At 46.8% G+C, this 15,316-nt stretch overlaps 2 protein-coding genes and 1 long non-coding RNA gene across 4 annotated transcripts; 2 read left to right on the forward strand and 1 right to left on the reverse strand.

The window, feature by feature from the left end:
* Positions 1–97: 97 nt before the first annotated feature.
* Positions 98–5,278, forward strand: khnyn (KH and NYN domain containing). The gene is made up of 9 exons (XM_049741552.2): positions 98–506; positions 1,020–1,227; positions 1,301–1,435; positions 1,540–2,819; positions 2,972–3,102; positions 3,195–3,291; positions 3,395–3,502; positions 3,824–3,925; positions 3,995–5,278. Exons 2-9 carry the CDS (start codon positions 1,030–1,032, stop codon positions 4,329–4,331), a joined length of 2,388 nt encoding a protein of 795 aa, XP_049597509.1. The 5' UTR covers positions 98–506; positions 1,020–1,029; the 3' UTR covers positions 4,332–5,278.
* Positions 5,279–5,425: 147 nt separating this feature from the next.
* Positions 5,426–15,270, forward strand: LOC125981495 (adenylate cyclase type 2). Of its 2 annotated transcripts, none has more exons than XM_049741544.1 (28): positions 5,426–5,613; positions 5,847–5,899; positions 6,071–6,307; positions 7,584–8,240; positions 8,704–8,901; positions 8,966–9,127; positions 9,227–9,376; positions 9,457–9,602; positions 9,691–9,802; positions 9,900–10,027; positions 10,277–10,435; positions 10,509–10,668; positions 10,738–10,902; positions 10,978–11,009; positions 11,112–11,165; positions 11,243–11,306; positions 11,385–11,482; positions 11,577–11,661; positions 11,743–11,874; positions 12,216–12,293; positions 12,590–12,768; positions 12,860–12,944; positions 13,016–13,174; positions 13,325–13,471; positions 13,543–13,644; positions 13,712–13,826; positions 13,931–14,055; positions 14,120–15,270. In XM_049741544.1, exons 4-28 carry the CDS (start codon positions 7,641–7,643, stop codon positions 14,252–14,254), a joined length of 3,570 nt encoding a protein of 1,189 aa, XP_049597501.1. In that variant the 5' UTR covers positions 5,426–5,613; positions 5,847–5,899; positions 6,071–6,307; positions 7,584–7,640; the 3' UTR covers positions 14,255–15,270. The 2 variants fall into 2 exon arrangements, with proteins under 2 accessions (XP_049597501.1, XP_049597500.1); XM_049741543.1 differs by having other exon boundaries at positions 6,071–6,200.
* LOC125981834 (uncharacterized) lies at positions 10,139–11,323 on the reverse strand. The gene is made up of 2 exons (XR_007486176.2): positions 11,057–11,323; positions 10,139–10,968 (listed from the first exon to the last, which is right to left on the reverse strand). It is a non-coding gene; the product is annotated as an uncharacterized lncRNA (long non-coding RNA).
* Positions 15,271–15,316: the final 46 nt, after the last annotated feature.

Here is a 15,316-nt window from a genome sequence, read left to right on the forward strand (position 1 = left end):
TCTCTTACCAACCAGTGAAGTTATTAAATGAGGGCTGTTTCAAAACTTTTGCATACAATTGAAAATTTAATAAAAAAACAAAACAACGTCGTGACGTCACCGGAATTCCCCCCCCCCCCCCCTCTTCCCCAACGCCTTGAGAAACTGTTAAACCTGCTTAAATGCTTAAATTTCTGTTTTGTATATGTGTGCGACGTGTAGGTGGTATTAGAATAGACATTTTTGGCTCATTTATTAACGTGTATCTTAGCTGCGTCATGCTCAGTTTGCTTCTTTTGTTTTCTTGCTCTTCGCGGTTAGTTTCGCTTTCTCGCTGCCTCGGTGTTTCTGGGTTTAGTGGTCCACTTGTCCTGTCTTAACGGATCGCGTGTTGTGTTGTGTCGTGTCGTGTCGTGTTGTGTTGTTGTTGTGTTTTCGAGTTAGAGGTTAGGAAGTTAGTGATGTGATCACGGAAGCTTGCGTGTCGGAGCCACTCGGAAACCGAGACCGAAGAGCAGCAACTCAGGGTAGGAAAACTACGCTAATACTTTTATTGATGTTGTTTTTGTCATTGCCTTGTGCTGTTTGTGTGTGTGTGTGTGTGTGTTTGTTTGTGTGTGTGTGTGTGTGTGTGTGTGTGTGTGTGTGTGTGTGTGTGTGTGTGTGTGTGTGTGTGTGTGTGTGTGCGCGTGTGTGTGTGTGTGTACGCGTGCGCGCGTGTGTTTTTGGCAAGTCACACGCTTCAACGTTACCTGAAAAGAATGCCACTGTTTTTCCATCCGCAACCTGTACTTATATACTTGGTCATTTATATATCGAATATTTGTTAAAACAAACTGATCTTTGAATACAGTATCCATTTTTGCATTTTTTTTCTAGCAGGGAATTGTAGGAAATGTCCACTCAAGTCACTCAAATTGACATAAAATAGAAATGTGCTCATTCAGAAATTGCCTGAAAAATATTACTCATAACTAAAACAGAACATTTGACCACCTGAAAATTGTTTTAACCTTTCTTTTGGCACCATTGTTGTAAAGGAAACGAAGGATGGACGACCAAGGCAAGGTGGGGGATGACTTTGTGTGCCCTGAGGGACTGCGGGGACCTCTGCGCTCCCAGCAGGACACAGTGGAGAGAATATTCCAGGTGTCGTTCACCATCGGAACTGGTGACGTCCCGCTTGGCACTAACGGGCAGATGTGGCTGCGACTGCGGGGGTCAGACTGTGACGTGAAAGCGGCAAAGGTTTGACCCCCCCCCCCCCGTGCCTCTTCGCGAGCGCTTGGCAGTGCAGATGATCAGCAAGCGTGTCTTTTAGATGTTTGTGAAAGGTCTTGTGAACCAGGAGGGGCGGCAGGAGATATCCTATCCCGCTGCTCTCAACTGCATCTTCTGCGGTGCCAAAGGATTCTTCATGGACTGCATTATCAAGAGCACTTCAGCAGACATCGTGGTGAGTCCTCAGTAACATTGACTCATTAATGCTTTTCATATCTTCAGAAAAATGGAGGCTCTTAAAGTAATGATTCTTATTTTTCTTGCATCACATCAAACCAGGTGAGCTCTCCGGGCTCGCTGCTCATCTCTGGGCTCATTGAGCCAGTGGTGCGAGCCTATTCCCTCATTACTGACCTTTTGGATCGATATAAGGGGGGGCAGGCTGGCTCCTCGGACGCTGAAGAACGAGGTTCGGGTGAGTTGCGGGCCTTCAAAGCGCTGGTGGAAAAACGGGAGGACCGCCACATCCTGGATCTCCTCGTACTTCCGAGATCTGTGAAGGAAGCCCTGCTGGATTTGGTGAAAGAGTCAGGACAAGGAGAAGTAGGCTTCCATGAGCGTAGCCTACCTGGGATGACTTTGGGGGAAGAGCAAAAAGAGGTTCTACAAGATGCGGGAGAAAAAAAGCAGCCAGAGCATGTGGCGGCATCGGCCGGCCAGGATGAGGACCAAGTGCGGGAGCTGTCGGCGCCGAACAAAGAGTTTGGGCTTTTGTTGAAATTCTTCACAACCATGGGGTACACAGAAGAGGTGGTTAAACGGGTCCTCGGCCGAACGGGACCCAAAGAAGCCTCTCGGATACTGGATTTGGTTCAGCAAGAGCAGGACTACAGTTGCAGGGAACAGAGCAAGAGGAAACCGCCTTGTGAGATGGATGACGAAACAGCGGGAGGAGCAGATGTGCCAGGCGAAGTCCGTGGACGTCAGGCTGGCGGCATTGGGAGCGCACAAACTAAAGAAGATGACGACTTTGTGTTGGGAGTGCTGAAGAAAGCTGCCGTGAGCTGCGGCTACATGGAGCACAAGGTGGCCAAGGCTTGCAGCATGTTGCCAGATGGCTCCACTCACCTGCTGCTCCTGGAGCTGCAGAAGGAGAAAAGCGCTGGCATGGAAGGCTTGGAGAAGCAGAGTCAGAAAACTGGAATGACCAAAGCTGCTGAGAAAAGTGATCCAGAAACACCAAGTCGAGCAGAACCTGTCGCAAACCTGGACCTGTCGCCCAACCTGGACCTGTCGCCCAAGAATCAAGTCCTTCAAGTCCTTCAACGTTCCAATCAGGCCAAAGAACCACCTGGACCAACGTTTCCCTCATCTTCCACTCGCAGCCCTCGACCAAAGTCTCAAAAACCGAGCTGCTTGAAAGGAACCCTCCCCGCTCAGCGTTCTCCCACCAGATGTTGGGAATGCCGCGATGCGCCCAGCGTTCCCTCTGTGGTGGTGACGGGCAAGCAGCGCTTCATGGAGGGTCTGCAGACGCCCTTTGAACTCCAGCTAACAGATCAACCGGGGAACCCCCAGCTGAGGACCATTATCATTGACGGGAGCAATGTTGCCATGAGGTAGGTGTAGGTTGCGGAGGGAATTTTACAACCAGGGTGGCCTCTTGGGATACGAGTAACCCGAATTGTGACCTTTCATGACAAGCGTTCATTTCGTCAATCCAGGGTTTATTTTCCCTTCATTCTCATTTGAAGCTTCTCCCCTTCCGCAGTCACGGGCTCGGCCACTTCTTCTCGTGCCGAGGCATCGCTTTGGCCGTTCAGCATTTTTGGGAGCGAGGTCATCGGCACATCAGCGCCCTGCTGCCTCAGTGGCGTCAGAAGAGCGACCCCCGCGCCAGAGGTGGCTACGCCTGTTCCTTCCAGTGGCTCACATCGTCACGTTTTTTCCTTCCAGCCTCGTCTAAACACGGTTTTGGTTTTTGCCGTCCACAGAGCAGCACTATCTAGGAGAGCTGCAGAAGCTGGGCCTCCTGTCCTACACACCCTCAAGGGAGGTCCTGGGCACGAGGATTAGCTCGTACGACGACAGGTTGGACGAGCAGCAAGATGTCGTCTTTAGAGATTTTTGGTCAAACCGTAGCGAAAACTTGCACCGGTTATTGCTTTCCAATAATATCAGATGATTGTTGCAGACTAATGCTGAAGCTGGCGCAGAAGACAGGCGGCGTGATTGTGACCAACGACAATCTGAGGGACCTTTTGGAGGAGTCGGACGCATGGAGAGACATCATCAAAAAGAGGTAAAACACTCCAAACAAAATTAGAATTTGGATTAAATGAGATGGTAGTGGAACTACTGGCCACGGAAACCAATGAGGACACGACAGTTGTGTTTCTTCTCGCTGGTGTATCCTTGCAACGCAATACATGACGTGGGCTCCTTCTAGTGGTGATGCCTAAAGGCAGTTTACCTGCTACTATCACTTTTCTCGACTCAACAATATTTATTATTTTACACGGTACTATTTGTTGTATCTGTTTTTGTACCTGCTTTGATTTTACTTCATGTCTGATCCTTAATAAGCATTGCAAATGAAATTCAGTTCATATCTCCCCTGCAGACTGCTTCAGTACACGTTTGTTGGTGATCATTTCATGGTTCCAGATGACCCACTGGGAAGGGGGGGCCCTCATCTGGATGACTTCCTCCGTTCGGACCGCAGGTGTGACGCGAGTGAAATCATTCTGAAATAAGTTAGACACTGTTTTTCTCACAGCAATTTCCCTACCAGGACACCCGACCCTGCTGGTCTAGCCAAGAACTCCCCTTTTTTTAATCCTCCCCGCTCACAAATTCCAGTCCACAACTTTCCTGAGCAAACACCAGATGGCGCTCTGACTGGAGCAGGTGAAGGGAGGCAGGGAGAGGAAAGTCATCACCCCAAGTCCGGAGAACAGCATGGCCCCGAGGCCATTTTAGTAAGCAGAACGGTGGAGGCCACAGCGGAATTGAGAGAGCGTCTTTGTCAGGTGTTTCCTGGTCAGGACAACATGGTGATGCTGGTTCTGCAGAGTAACCCGACAGAGAATGACCTCAATGTGCTCTCAGCCCTTCTTTTGGAGCAATAGAACTTTTGCAGTTTAGTCAAGTTCACACAACTGAAATGTCTTTTTTTAATCTGCCGCTCCCCATGGTGCCCGCAAAATTATCTGTCAGGTACTATATCAGAGGTTTTAGACTGCTTTTGTCCAAGGGACCACCATTGTAACCAAGAAGCAACTCGGGAACTTCTGCTTTGGCAGAAACAGTGATCCCTCGCTACTTCGCGTTTCGTTTATCGCGGCTTCACTACATTGCGGATTTTTTTTTTCCAAATTAAAAAAAACATTTTAAAGTCAAAGTAAAACTTCTAAATTGAGTAAACATGTGTCTAACCTTTAGTACAATGTAGTATTGCTCCAAATGGTCGTTTACATTCCTTTAGAAGTCCGTTTTTGCGTGTTAGCACCATCGCGAATTAGCATCTTGCCGCTAACTCGTTAGCCTGCCCAGTACTTCTTGTTGGTGACCGCACTTCGCGGATTTCACTTATCGCGGGTGGTTTTTGGAACCAATTATCCGCTATAAACGAGGAATTACTGTATTATTTTATTTTGCACTGAAGGAGGATAGACCTATACATGCGATTGATTAGCACCTGCATGGCAATGTTGGGAATTTCAGCTACATTTGACATAATTTGGATGGGTAAACGATTCACAAAATTAGCTGGAAAACAAATCAAGTATAAATGATGAATCCTTTTTATCTTTTTAAAAAATGTTACAATTATTTCCAATTTAACGGACCACCGCAATTCCGCCACGGCCCACTAGAGGGCCGCGGACCACCGCGATCCTCTGCATTTGAGGAGCCGTTTGTGGTATCAATGCCTTGCTCAAAGACACCACACCCGATGCAACAGAAGAAACAACATCTTGTCACAACAGTGTTTATACCTTTTCCATGCTCCTTGAGATTTGATTAATTTTGAATCGATGTGTTCTTCCCGTTCAATAAACGTCCAAAAACGCGCTGTGATTGTCGCTTTTCTTCTTACCTCCCACTTGAATTTTTCACTAAAAATTGCCTCTACCACAGTATATCGATTGCTAGCTGAAAGCGCTCGCAAATTTGGCGTCGTGCACGCGCACTCACCCGCCCAGCTCAACAACGGAATAAAGAGCTTGTGTGTGCGTGTGTGTACATTCGTGTCGGAATTCTCGCTCACCTGCCGGATCGCTCTCGGTTGTTCTCATGGCGTTTTAAAAGCGAGTTTATTATTAGAGCAATGGGTTTGTTTGGTCGATTTTTGGCCAGAAATCAAGCTGTTGCAAGAGGAATATGACTAAATTGAACGTGTGTCACGAGGTAAGGTAACTGGACAACACTCACGTTCAATGTCAAGAATGTCTTGATTGTCTTTGGAAAAAAAAAGTACAACGGAAGTGAAGTTTTATTCAGGTCCGTCACGCTATTAGCTTGAAAGTTGTTGTTGTTGTACTTTTATGTACACAACATTATTTTTTTTCGAAGATGCACTTGTTCCCTTTTCATCGGTGATGTAATCCCTTGTCATATTTTCCTTTCCAACATGGCTGAAGATGTTACTGATGTGCATTTTCCATTTGTGGGCTAAACCTGCTTGACGCCACAGGTAATGGACAATAATTAGACATCCAGTACAATTAAGCTTCTGTTTAATCCTTGAAACGTATCGCTGCATGACAGGTGCTGTGGTAGTCATTTTGAATGTGACTCTTTCAAAAACAGAGACACATTTAAAGTCTTAACTGTGAACAACTTCTGAGTCCAATTTTTTTTCCAGCCTTCCCTGCCATGCCTTCGTAAACTCCAGAAAGGATTCTTCCAGGAACCCCCTCCAGCTCCGTCTTTGGGGCCAACCTTGATGTCGTCCGCCTCTTCTAATCCGGTACCCATTGATGACACAGAACCAGGTCAGTTAGTTATGAGGTTGCTTCAGCACAGCCAAGAAGTGTTTGATCCTCGGCGAAATGTCAAGGTGACAACCTTCATGCCTTGGGGATGGCTGTGTTGTGTGCAGGTACAGTGACTTTGATTCCCACATTACTTAATTAAAAAAAAAAAAAAAAAAAGGTGCATTGTCATGGTGACAAAATTCATAACTTTCCAAATGTCACAGGCGCTCTTTGTAGTCACGCCGGTTGATTGACTGCCACATTTTCAAATTTACGACCCCAGTCCTGTAACTTTTCTGACACACCTCATACACCGCAAACAATATGAAATAACTTTTTTTTTTATTTTGTTGTGCCTGTTCTCGGTTTCAAATGGTCGTTGCTGACGGTAATATTTTATGATAGCCATCGTTATGATTAGAAATCTAGCAAAGGAAGATGAAAGTATCTGATATTCGTGCTAGGTTGTGACTAAATTGTCAAGGTGAGTCACTGTCATGCCATTCCAGAACACACCTGAATGGAGTGTGTGACAGAAAAAAGCCAGACAAACGAGTTTAGCATAATAGAGAAGCAAGCGGAGGACGTCATTATCATAGAATTAAGGGTTTGAGTTTGTTATGATCTCGCTTTTGTTGACCTTCTTTTGCGACAAGACTTCAACGTCGTCCATCGATGGTTGAGTATTCAGTGTGGGGGGATCAACAGCACCAACGAGGAACGCTGTACTAAGCACTGCTCTCTCTCTCTCTCGGTCTCTCTCTCTGTCTCTCTCTCTCTCTCTCTCTCTCTCTCTCTCTCTCTCTCTCTCTCTCTCTCTCTCTCTCTCTCTCTCTCTCTCTCTCTCTCTCTCTCTCTCTTCTCTCTCTCTCTCTCTCTCACACGCACACGCACACATGCACCATTGGATGGACAACAAAGACATTTGCAAGAAACAGAAGGAGAAATTCAGCCTCCTCTTACTTCCTTGTTTTCATTCATCATGAAGACGCACCCCGGAATTGCGATCGTTTTCTCTACTTTCTGCTCTATGTCAAAGTCATTTTAGTTCAGATTGCTCGTTTTGGTTCTGAATGTAAAGTAGAATCCCATATTCTGCTGCTGCTCACTACAGGGACGGATCTATCGTAGTCTGACACAGGGCAACCGGCCACCTAAATATCTTTAGAAAGCCTTTTATTGCTTTATCACGGAGTAGTTTTCTTTTTAATAAATTGATATTTTATAAGGTGGCACGATGGGCCACTGGTTATCACGTCCGCCTCACAGTTTATAGGGTTAGATTCCACCTTCCAGTCCTTTGATTTTCCTGTCTGTGGCCCTTGAAAGAAAAAGTTTAGCCACCCCTCACTGCAGTGTGAAAAGATGACATGGGGAAGTCACTGGATTGTGTTTCCACAGGAGCACATCGGCCGGACTTCCTCAAGGGCAGACGAGCGCTGAAGAGTCCAGTAGAAGATGCGGCCTGAGCAACAAGCGGCAGCAGCATTGCAGGTTAATGGCGTGGCCCAAACTGGAATCAATACGCTGGAACTTGGCCACATTGCAGACACCGCTGATGTTGAAGGACTGTCGGGCAGCCAGTCAGAACTCTCACAAAGTCAAGCGTCCGTCCAGCTACCCGAACATCTGCTGGGGGATTCTTTGTCGAGCAGGACGGCCGAGAGCGGGGCCGTCGACTCGGGCTATGGCGGCGCCGGCTCCAGCCCCAGCTACGCCACCACTGCTTTCAGTGACGACCTCAGTAGAAACTCTGGCTTTTCTGACATCCTCTCGGAACATACTCCACAAGGGAATCAGTTCAATAAAAGGAGAAAAATCAAATCGAGGACGAAAAAGGACAACGGCAGCTCACCTAAGGACTCGGCGGAGCATGAAGACGAGAATGGAAGCCCACCGTCGCGGCCCACTGTGGCGGAAGCAGTCTGCTGCTGCTATAGGTCCGTTCACAGGGGCTGTTTGCAGTGTGGGGAGGAGACACCGGCCATGTTGTCTGGACTGGTGCTGTCTTTGGCATTTTGTATAGCCATCATCGTCCTCATTCCAGCCATGGGAAGGGTGAGAAACTGCAGTTTTGTGTGTGTGTGTGTGTGTGTGTGTGTGTGTGTGTGTGTGTGTGTGTGTGTGCGTGTGTGTGTGTGTGTGTGTGTGTGTGTCCGTCCATCCGTCTGTCCATCTGTTTGTCTGGCATCAAGGGGGGTGTCAATACAGTCATCCCCCGTCCCGTCTAGTTTGACTTGACCTTTACTGTACAACTTGCAAATAATGCAAAAGAGAATTAAAAATGGTTTAAACACCAAAGTGTTCAACCAAACATATGGTAACAAATATCCGCTAGCTTCATGCTAACATATAACACAAAAATCCATAGTCAAGCTAATGTGAATTAGCATAGGTGCTATTGTTATTCTAACCCTTCCAACAAATGCTACTTTAACATGTGCAGAAAACAAAATAGATGTCAACCTTGCAAACTGTTTTGCCGCTCGATTAAATTAAAATTGTTCACTTTGGTGCACAGAACGTGGAAGTCCACGTGGGGGCTCTGTCGGTGTTAGGGGTGGTCCTGTGTCTGAGCGCCGTCCTGCTGGTGTGCCTGCCTTGGCTGGCCACCGTGAGGCGCTGCGCTGGTGCCCTGGCCCTCTTTGTCTGGGGAACGCTGTACATGACAGCCATTGTTTTCATCTTCACCGGAGGACCCGTCACAACGTGGGAGCAGGTGGGGAGAAGTTAAGTGACCCAGCCCATTTTGAAAGAAACTCACATCCCTCCGTCCTCCTCAGGTGGCCTTCTTCCTCTTCCTGTCCCTGAGCGTGTACACTGTTTTGCCGCTTTCACTGGCCTGGGCTCTCATAGTTGGGATTTGGACCAGCGTTTCACACATCATCATCATCAGTGTTTATGTCTCGGTCACGAGGCCGGAGACGCCGGACTTGGCTGTGCAGGTGCGTCCAAGTTGAGAAGGGTTACCGGGACGATATTTTCAATCAACTTGACCCACTTTTACCATTTGCACTCGTGTTAATCCATCGTTTGGACCTCAGCTGGTGGCAAACGGCATACTGTTCTTGTGCGTGAACTGCATCGGGGTCTTCCATTTGTGGACCACCGAAAACGATCTGAGGAAATCCAATCGGAAGAGAGAGCAATTCAGCGCTGTCCGCTCCCAGAAGGAAATCAGGAAATATCAACAGGTTTGATGGCAGCCGGTTTGCCAGATTGAACGACTCGTGAGCGAGACGCTGAAAAAAAGACGGTTGTTCGTTCTTTCTAGGAGCGTCTTCTGCTGTCGGTGTTGCCGCGTTACATCGCCATAGAGCTGAAAACGGAGGCGATCAAGAGGCTGACCAAGCCCATCGAAGAGAAAGAAAATAAACGCAACTTCCACAGCCTCTACATACGGCAGCACAAAGACGTCAGGTGAGGAGGGAAACCGTCCAAAAGCTGTTCTGCTTTCCATCTTGTGTAATGTGTGTGTGTGTGTGTGTGTGTGTGTGTGTGTGTCCAGCATTCTGTACGCAGATATTGTGGGCTTCACCAGGCTCGCCAGCAGCTGCTCACCAGAGGAGCTTGTCGCTGTCCTCAACAAGCTCTTCGGCAGGTTTGACGACATCGCCCAGGTATCGCCATGTCCAGTCCAAGAGTGTGTGTGTGTGTGTGTGTGTTTGTTTGAAGGCACGCCATTACATTTGCCACATATGCTGTTACTCTGTACAGAAAAACAGCTGCCTTCGCATTAAAATCTTGGGCGACTGCTACTACTGCGTGTCGGGTCTGCCCGACCCGATCTCCACGCACGCCAGCAACTGTGTTCAAATGGGTTTGGATATGTGCACCGCTATCAGGTTGGCTCATTTGCATGGCGAGACCATCAACTTCCTCTTTACATCCTATACTTGCTCCAACCTTTCTCACTTTGTTGTTTGCTCCATTTGAATTCTTTTGCAAATTTTTGATTTGTTTAGAGAAAGAAAAAAAAAAGAACTTCACATTGTCATTTTTTGTTGTTGTACTGGGCGTCAATTATTCACGGACAGCAAGGTGTCCATCGTTCAGTGTCAAGCTTCAACTATTCACCTTTTCTTGGATTTCAGTAAACTTCGAGAGGCCACCGGAGTAGAACTCAGCATGCGTGTTGGCGTGCACACGGGCAACGTGCTCTCGGGCGTGATCGGCTTGCAAAAATGGCAGTACGACGTCTGGTCACATGACGTTACGCTAGCCAATCACATGGAGTCTGGAGGTGTTCCCGGGTGAGTGGGGATAGTCGCCTTTTGGCTTTTCTGTAATGAAAGGCAACAAACGTGTGATTTTCCCATCTACTAGGCGGGTTCACATCACTCAAGAGACTCTGCAACACTTGAACGGAGCGTTCCAAGTGGAGGATGGCGACGGGGGGAGTCGGGATCCTCTTCTTCAAGGGAGACAAACCTACCTGGTGCTGGACCCCAACAACTCGGAGCGCTCGCTCCAAAGAGCGCAAACGGTTGGCGTCGGTGCAGCATTCTGCGGCGGGACACGCGAGAGTGTGACGGCGTGGCTTTTTATTTCCTAGGCCGGCAACCTTCTTGGCACAGTCGAGAACAGGCAACGGGCGTCCATGCGCATGTACCTTCAGTCGTGGCAGAACGTCCGACCCTTTGCAGAACTCAACAACCATCAAGCTGAGTTGTCCAAGAAGATCAACGAGGTCACCGTGAACCAGCAGCAGTCGTCCGCTGTATGTTGAGCACACGCTACAAGCGCCACTTTTTGCCATCATGTGTCGTGATTGGAAAATTTCTGTCTGCCTCAGGAAAGACCACTTTGTCAGAACAGCCCATCCAGGTATGCTTGCTTGAGGTTTTTAATGCAGAAGCAAAATAACTACTCACCAAAACATGCCCAGAATGTTTCCTCTGTAATGTAGCCGTTTTTTTTTTGTCTCAGTTTGTTTGTAGATCACTGCGTGAGGGGGTCGCTGGACACGATGGACACCGCAGGGTAGTTTTGAGGTTTTTCCAAATCTCTCGTTGCCTCTCGCTGTCTCTCTCTGATCTGTATGTGCGTGTGTTCCGCAGGAGGAGGGCCAAGCGACTCAACTGTCTGACGCTGTTGTTCAATGACGTGCGCCTGGAGAAGCAGGTCGTGCCACTCGTCCAACAGGAAGTGAGGAAGCCGGCCTCTGTGGCGTCTTGATCTCACGTCTCGTATTTGTTACAGTTTCGCCTGTCGGAAGTGAAAGGCTTACACCAGTCCATGAGTTGCCTCGCTTTCGTCTTTGTCACCCTTTTTGCTGTCCAGATACTTGTTTCTGACAGGTGAGTGACGCCCCGCCATATTATTCGCAAGAGTGGATTTGTGTGTTTTGGGGTTTTTTTTTGTCTTACAAATATGTGTTTGCGTACTTGCCAGGAACTTTGAATTGGCCGTGTCCTACAGCGCCACATTTGCTGTGATGGTGCTTCTTTTGTCCATCACGTTCTGTGGCTACATGCAGGTATGCTTGGTCAAACTCACCAAAACAAGAAATATGACAATGGGTATTTAATATTTATTTTCCTTTCTGTTTTGTCTTCAGAAATGGCATTCCAAGACGTGCAATAATTGTATATCAGGATTTTCTCCTGGGGTCTCCACCAGGGCGGCGCTGCGGTTGTTTATCGTGTGCTTGAGTTTGCTCATCACGCTGCTGATGGCCATCCTCAACTTTGTGAGCCTTTTTGCTTTCATTCCAAATTATACAGTGGAACCTCTCTTCATAAACTTGATTCATTTCCAGCCTGTTTGTGAAGCAGCGCAAGGATCGATTTTGAAATGAAGAGAAATAGAATTGATGCATACCGGCCTCCGAGCAAAGTTATTACTTATCTTCTTGTTAAAAAAAGAAATAAGTGAGAGGGCATTTTATCATGACACTCTGTTTGATAGCAAATCATTGAGTATCATCTTCGTCTTGTGGAAATTATTTTGCCACATTAGCAACGTTGGCGGCAGCATTCCCACGTTTAGTTATTCCTTTTTTTTTTTAATTTTTTTATTGCACTTCCTCAGGTCTTCATCCCAGGAAGCAACTGCACGGAAATTAGCGACAGGAGCGCGCTGGAGGGTCTCAAACTCCACATTACACCTGTGAGTTACCAATGAGCATGTAGGCTCCTTATGGTGTGCAAACATTTGAGCATTTGTTGTAGATCTGACTAACGCGATAAGTCTTCGGCACTTTTTAATCTTGACTCGTAAAAGAATTAAGAGTACACGGATAAATCAAAATGTAGAATACATGCTTAAACTGTCTTTCTATCCGTCCGTCCGTCCATCCATCCATCCATCCATCCATCCATCCATCCATCCATCCATCCATCCATCCATCCATCCATCCATCCATCCATCCATCCATCCATCCATCCATCCATCCATCCATCCAGTACTACCTGTACTGCTGCTTGCTGGCCATGCTCGGAGTCGTCGTCTTTGTCAGGATATGTCTGTCGGTGAAGGCTCTGCTCCTCACGCTGGCCGTGGTGGTTTACTTGGCCCTCTTCCTCCACGTGTACGCCGACCGCTCGTTCTGCCTCGTCGACCTGCTGTACAACAACACCATCAAGTGAGCGAGCGGTCTTCTCTGACAGCCACCCACGAGGTGCGCCTTGGAATGATGCTCTCTGATTCATTTCCATCTGTGCCTCCCTTCCCAGGCCCGGTGTGCTGAAGGACCCTCAGATCATGTCTGGGGTTTGGTTGGTCATTTTTTATATTGTCTGCCTCATACTGGCCAGACAGGTGCGTGGATGCGTCCGTGCGTGCGTCACTTCCTTTTTCAAAGTAAAACATTCAGTCAATCATTTAATCAGGATGAGCTGGGCTGCCGCGTGGATTTCCTGTTGGAACACTGTTTCAAGTTGGAACAAGAGGAAATGGAGACCGTGGAGAATGTCAACAAGCTTCTCCTCCATAACGTCATGCCGTTTCATGTGGCGTCCTTCTTCATGGAAAAAACTGTCCGTAATCAGGTGATTCATTCATTTTTCTTTTTGAAACTATCCTGAGAATGTAACGGTTGTTTTTGACAAACGCTGTGCTTATTATTTCTATTCCGAATTGGCGCTATAAAAATCAATTTGACTTGCCGCTGAAATTTGATGGCCTGTCTTTGATTTCAGGACCTGTACAGTCAGTCGTACGAGTGCGTGTGCATCATGTTCGCCTCCGTGCCTCAGTTTAAAGAGTTCTACAGCGAGAGCAGCGCCAACAGAGACGGTCTGGAGTGTTTACGTTTACTCAACGAGATCATCATCACCTTTGACGAGGTAAAGTCGGAAGGTTTTTATCCAAAACGTACGCCCGGCTTCACCTTCTTTTGTGTCACTCGGTTGCCCAGCTTCTATCCAAACCGAAATTTTCTTCGGTGGAGAAGATCAAGACCATCGGCACCACGTACATGGCGGCTACGGGGCTGACGCAATCTTCAGATGACAGAAAGGTATATTGGTCACAAAGGATCACATCCTCTGATACCTGAAACCACCTCTTTCCGGCTCCCTTTGCAGGAATGCGACTTGTCCTACAGTCACGTGCGCTCCATGGTGGAGTTTGCCTTTGCTTTAATGAGCAGTCTGGAGCACATCAACACCGATTGCTTCAACAACTTCAAACTGCGGATCGGTGAGACCATTTCCCCGCTGTCATGATCTCCAAATTGACAGGTTTTGAACATCCATTTTTTTAATCTGCAATGAAAGAATTGACTGCTCAATATCTATCGTCAGGAATAAACCAGGGCCCGGTCATTGCCGGAGTCATCGGGGCTCATAAACCGCAGTACGATATCTGGGGAAACTCGGTCAACGTGGCCAGCAGGATGGACAGTACGGGAGTGTTGGACAAGATCCAGGTCAGTCCACTCGCCACTAACTCGTCTCCTTGCCCAGCTTGACCGCTCCCGTCTTTGTGTCTAGGTCACAGAGGAAACAGCCCAGGTGGTCCAGAGTGTGGGCTACGGCGTCACGCGCCGAGGAGTCATCAACGTCAAGGGCAAAGGTGAACTGACCACGTTCTTCGTCAATGCAGAGCAGTCATCTCCGGACTTCTGACCACCGCAGTCTGTAGTCGGTGCGGTTTGAAACAGACCTTCGCGAGGAGCCTGTTGCCGTCTCGTGCTGGCTATGGCGACGGTGCCACCGTCTCGCCCTGCTGCCGACTGCCTGCCGTCTTGGCATGAGACACTAAATATGATCCTGATCAGTTGAATGATCATGTTACTTTGGCTGTATTTGCATATGAATACTTTTTTCCCCCCAAACATCAGATCAATGACAGTTTACTGATTTACATGAAGGATAATTTGTGTTGAATGTGAAATTGTCTGCATCAGTGGTTCTGAAAGTCTTTACACCATTAGTGCCACCTCAACAAATATTTTGATTTTATTTTAAATGTAAGACCACATTTAATTCAGTGATTCACACACAACACCAGTGCCGTGCGATGACCTGGGTAACTTTACTCACGTGGGCCCAATATGCAGACCACTGAAGAAAACGATTCTAATATTTAATATTATTAAATAATAATAAATTATATTGAAATAGATAAAAACGTCATGAAAAATACGACTACTTTTTTTTTTAATACATCCAATATCGTAAGTACATTTTATATAAATAAATTGTACTCAAGTGATTTTCTACAAAATGACCAACTTTTACCAATGTTCTTTTCTGTAAAGATACTTGCACTTTCACTCAACCATTGCTTTCAGGTACACACTTTACAAAATACTGTTGGCACCACACCAATGAAGCGTTGGAAGTTGCTGTTAGATTATAAATGCAATGCAAATATCTATTAGATTATGTATATTTTATGTTTTTAGATATTGATGTTGTACACAATGTGAAACTACTATTTATGAACTAATTAAGTTAAACTATAAATAAAGGCATATGATGTATTCTGTGCATATATAAGCAAATGTACTTTTGTTCCATAGCATTTGGTTGGTGTATCTAAAATTGATTTCATAGATGAGTGGAAACAGATTTAAAATGCCCATTCATTTCAAGGTAAAATAATCTATTATGTGCGTTTAATAAACAAAATATTGGTGGTTTTATTGAATTATTTGACTGAAGAAGCCTTTTCGTTTTTTTTTT

Source organism: Syngnathus scovelli, chromosome 1, assembly GCF_024217435.2.
Source record: "Syngnathus scovelli strain Florida chromosome 1, RoL_Ssco_1.2, whole genome shotgun sequence".
Lineage (NCBI taxonomy): Eukaryota > Metazoa > Chordata > Actinopteri > Syngnathiformes > Syngnathidae > Syngnathus > Syngnathus scovelli.

Bases quoted from the DNA above. Each gene is read 5' to 3' on its own strand.
- khnyn (XM_049741552.2), top strand. From the start codon at position 1,030: ATGGACGACCAAGGCAAGGTGGGGGATGACTTTGTGTGCCCTGAGGGA. The intron at 1,228-1,300 runs GTTTGACCCCCC...CGTGTCTTTTAG, and splicing joins GTGACGTGAAAGCGGCAAAG to ATGTTTGTGAAAGGTCTTGT. The intron at 3,503-3,823 runs GTAAAACACTCC...TCTCCCCTGCAG, and splicing joins AGAGACATCATCAAAAAGAG to ACTGCTTCAGTACACGTTTG.
- LOC125981495 (XM_049741544.1), top strand. From the start codon at position 7,641: ATGCGGCCTGAGCAACAAGCGGCAGCAGCATTGCAGGTTAATGGCGTG. The intron at 8,241-8,703 runs GTGAGAAACTGC...TTTGGTGCACAG, and splicing joins TCATTCCAGCCATGGGAAGG to AACGTGGAAGTCCACGTGGG. The intron at 10,436-10,508 runs GTGAGTGGGGAT...CCCATCTACTAG, and splicing joins GAGTCTGGAGGTGTTCCCGG to GCGGGTTCACATCACTCAAG.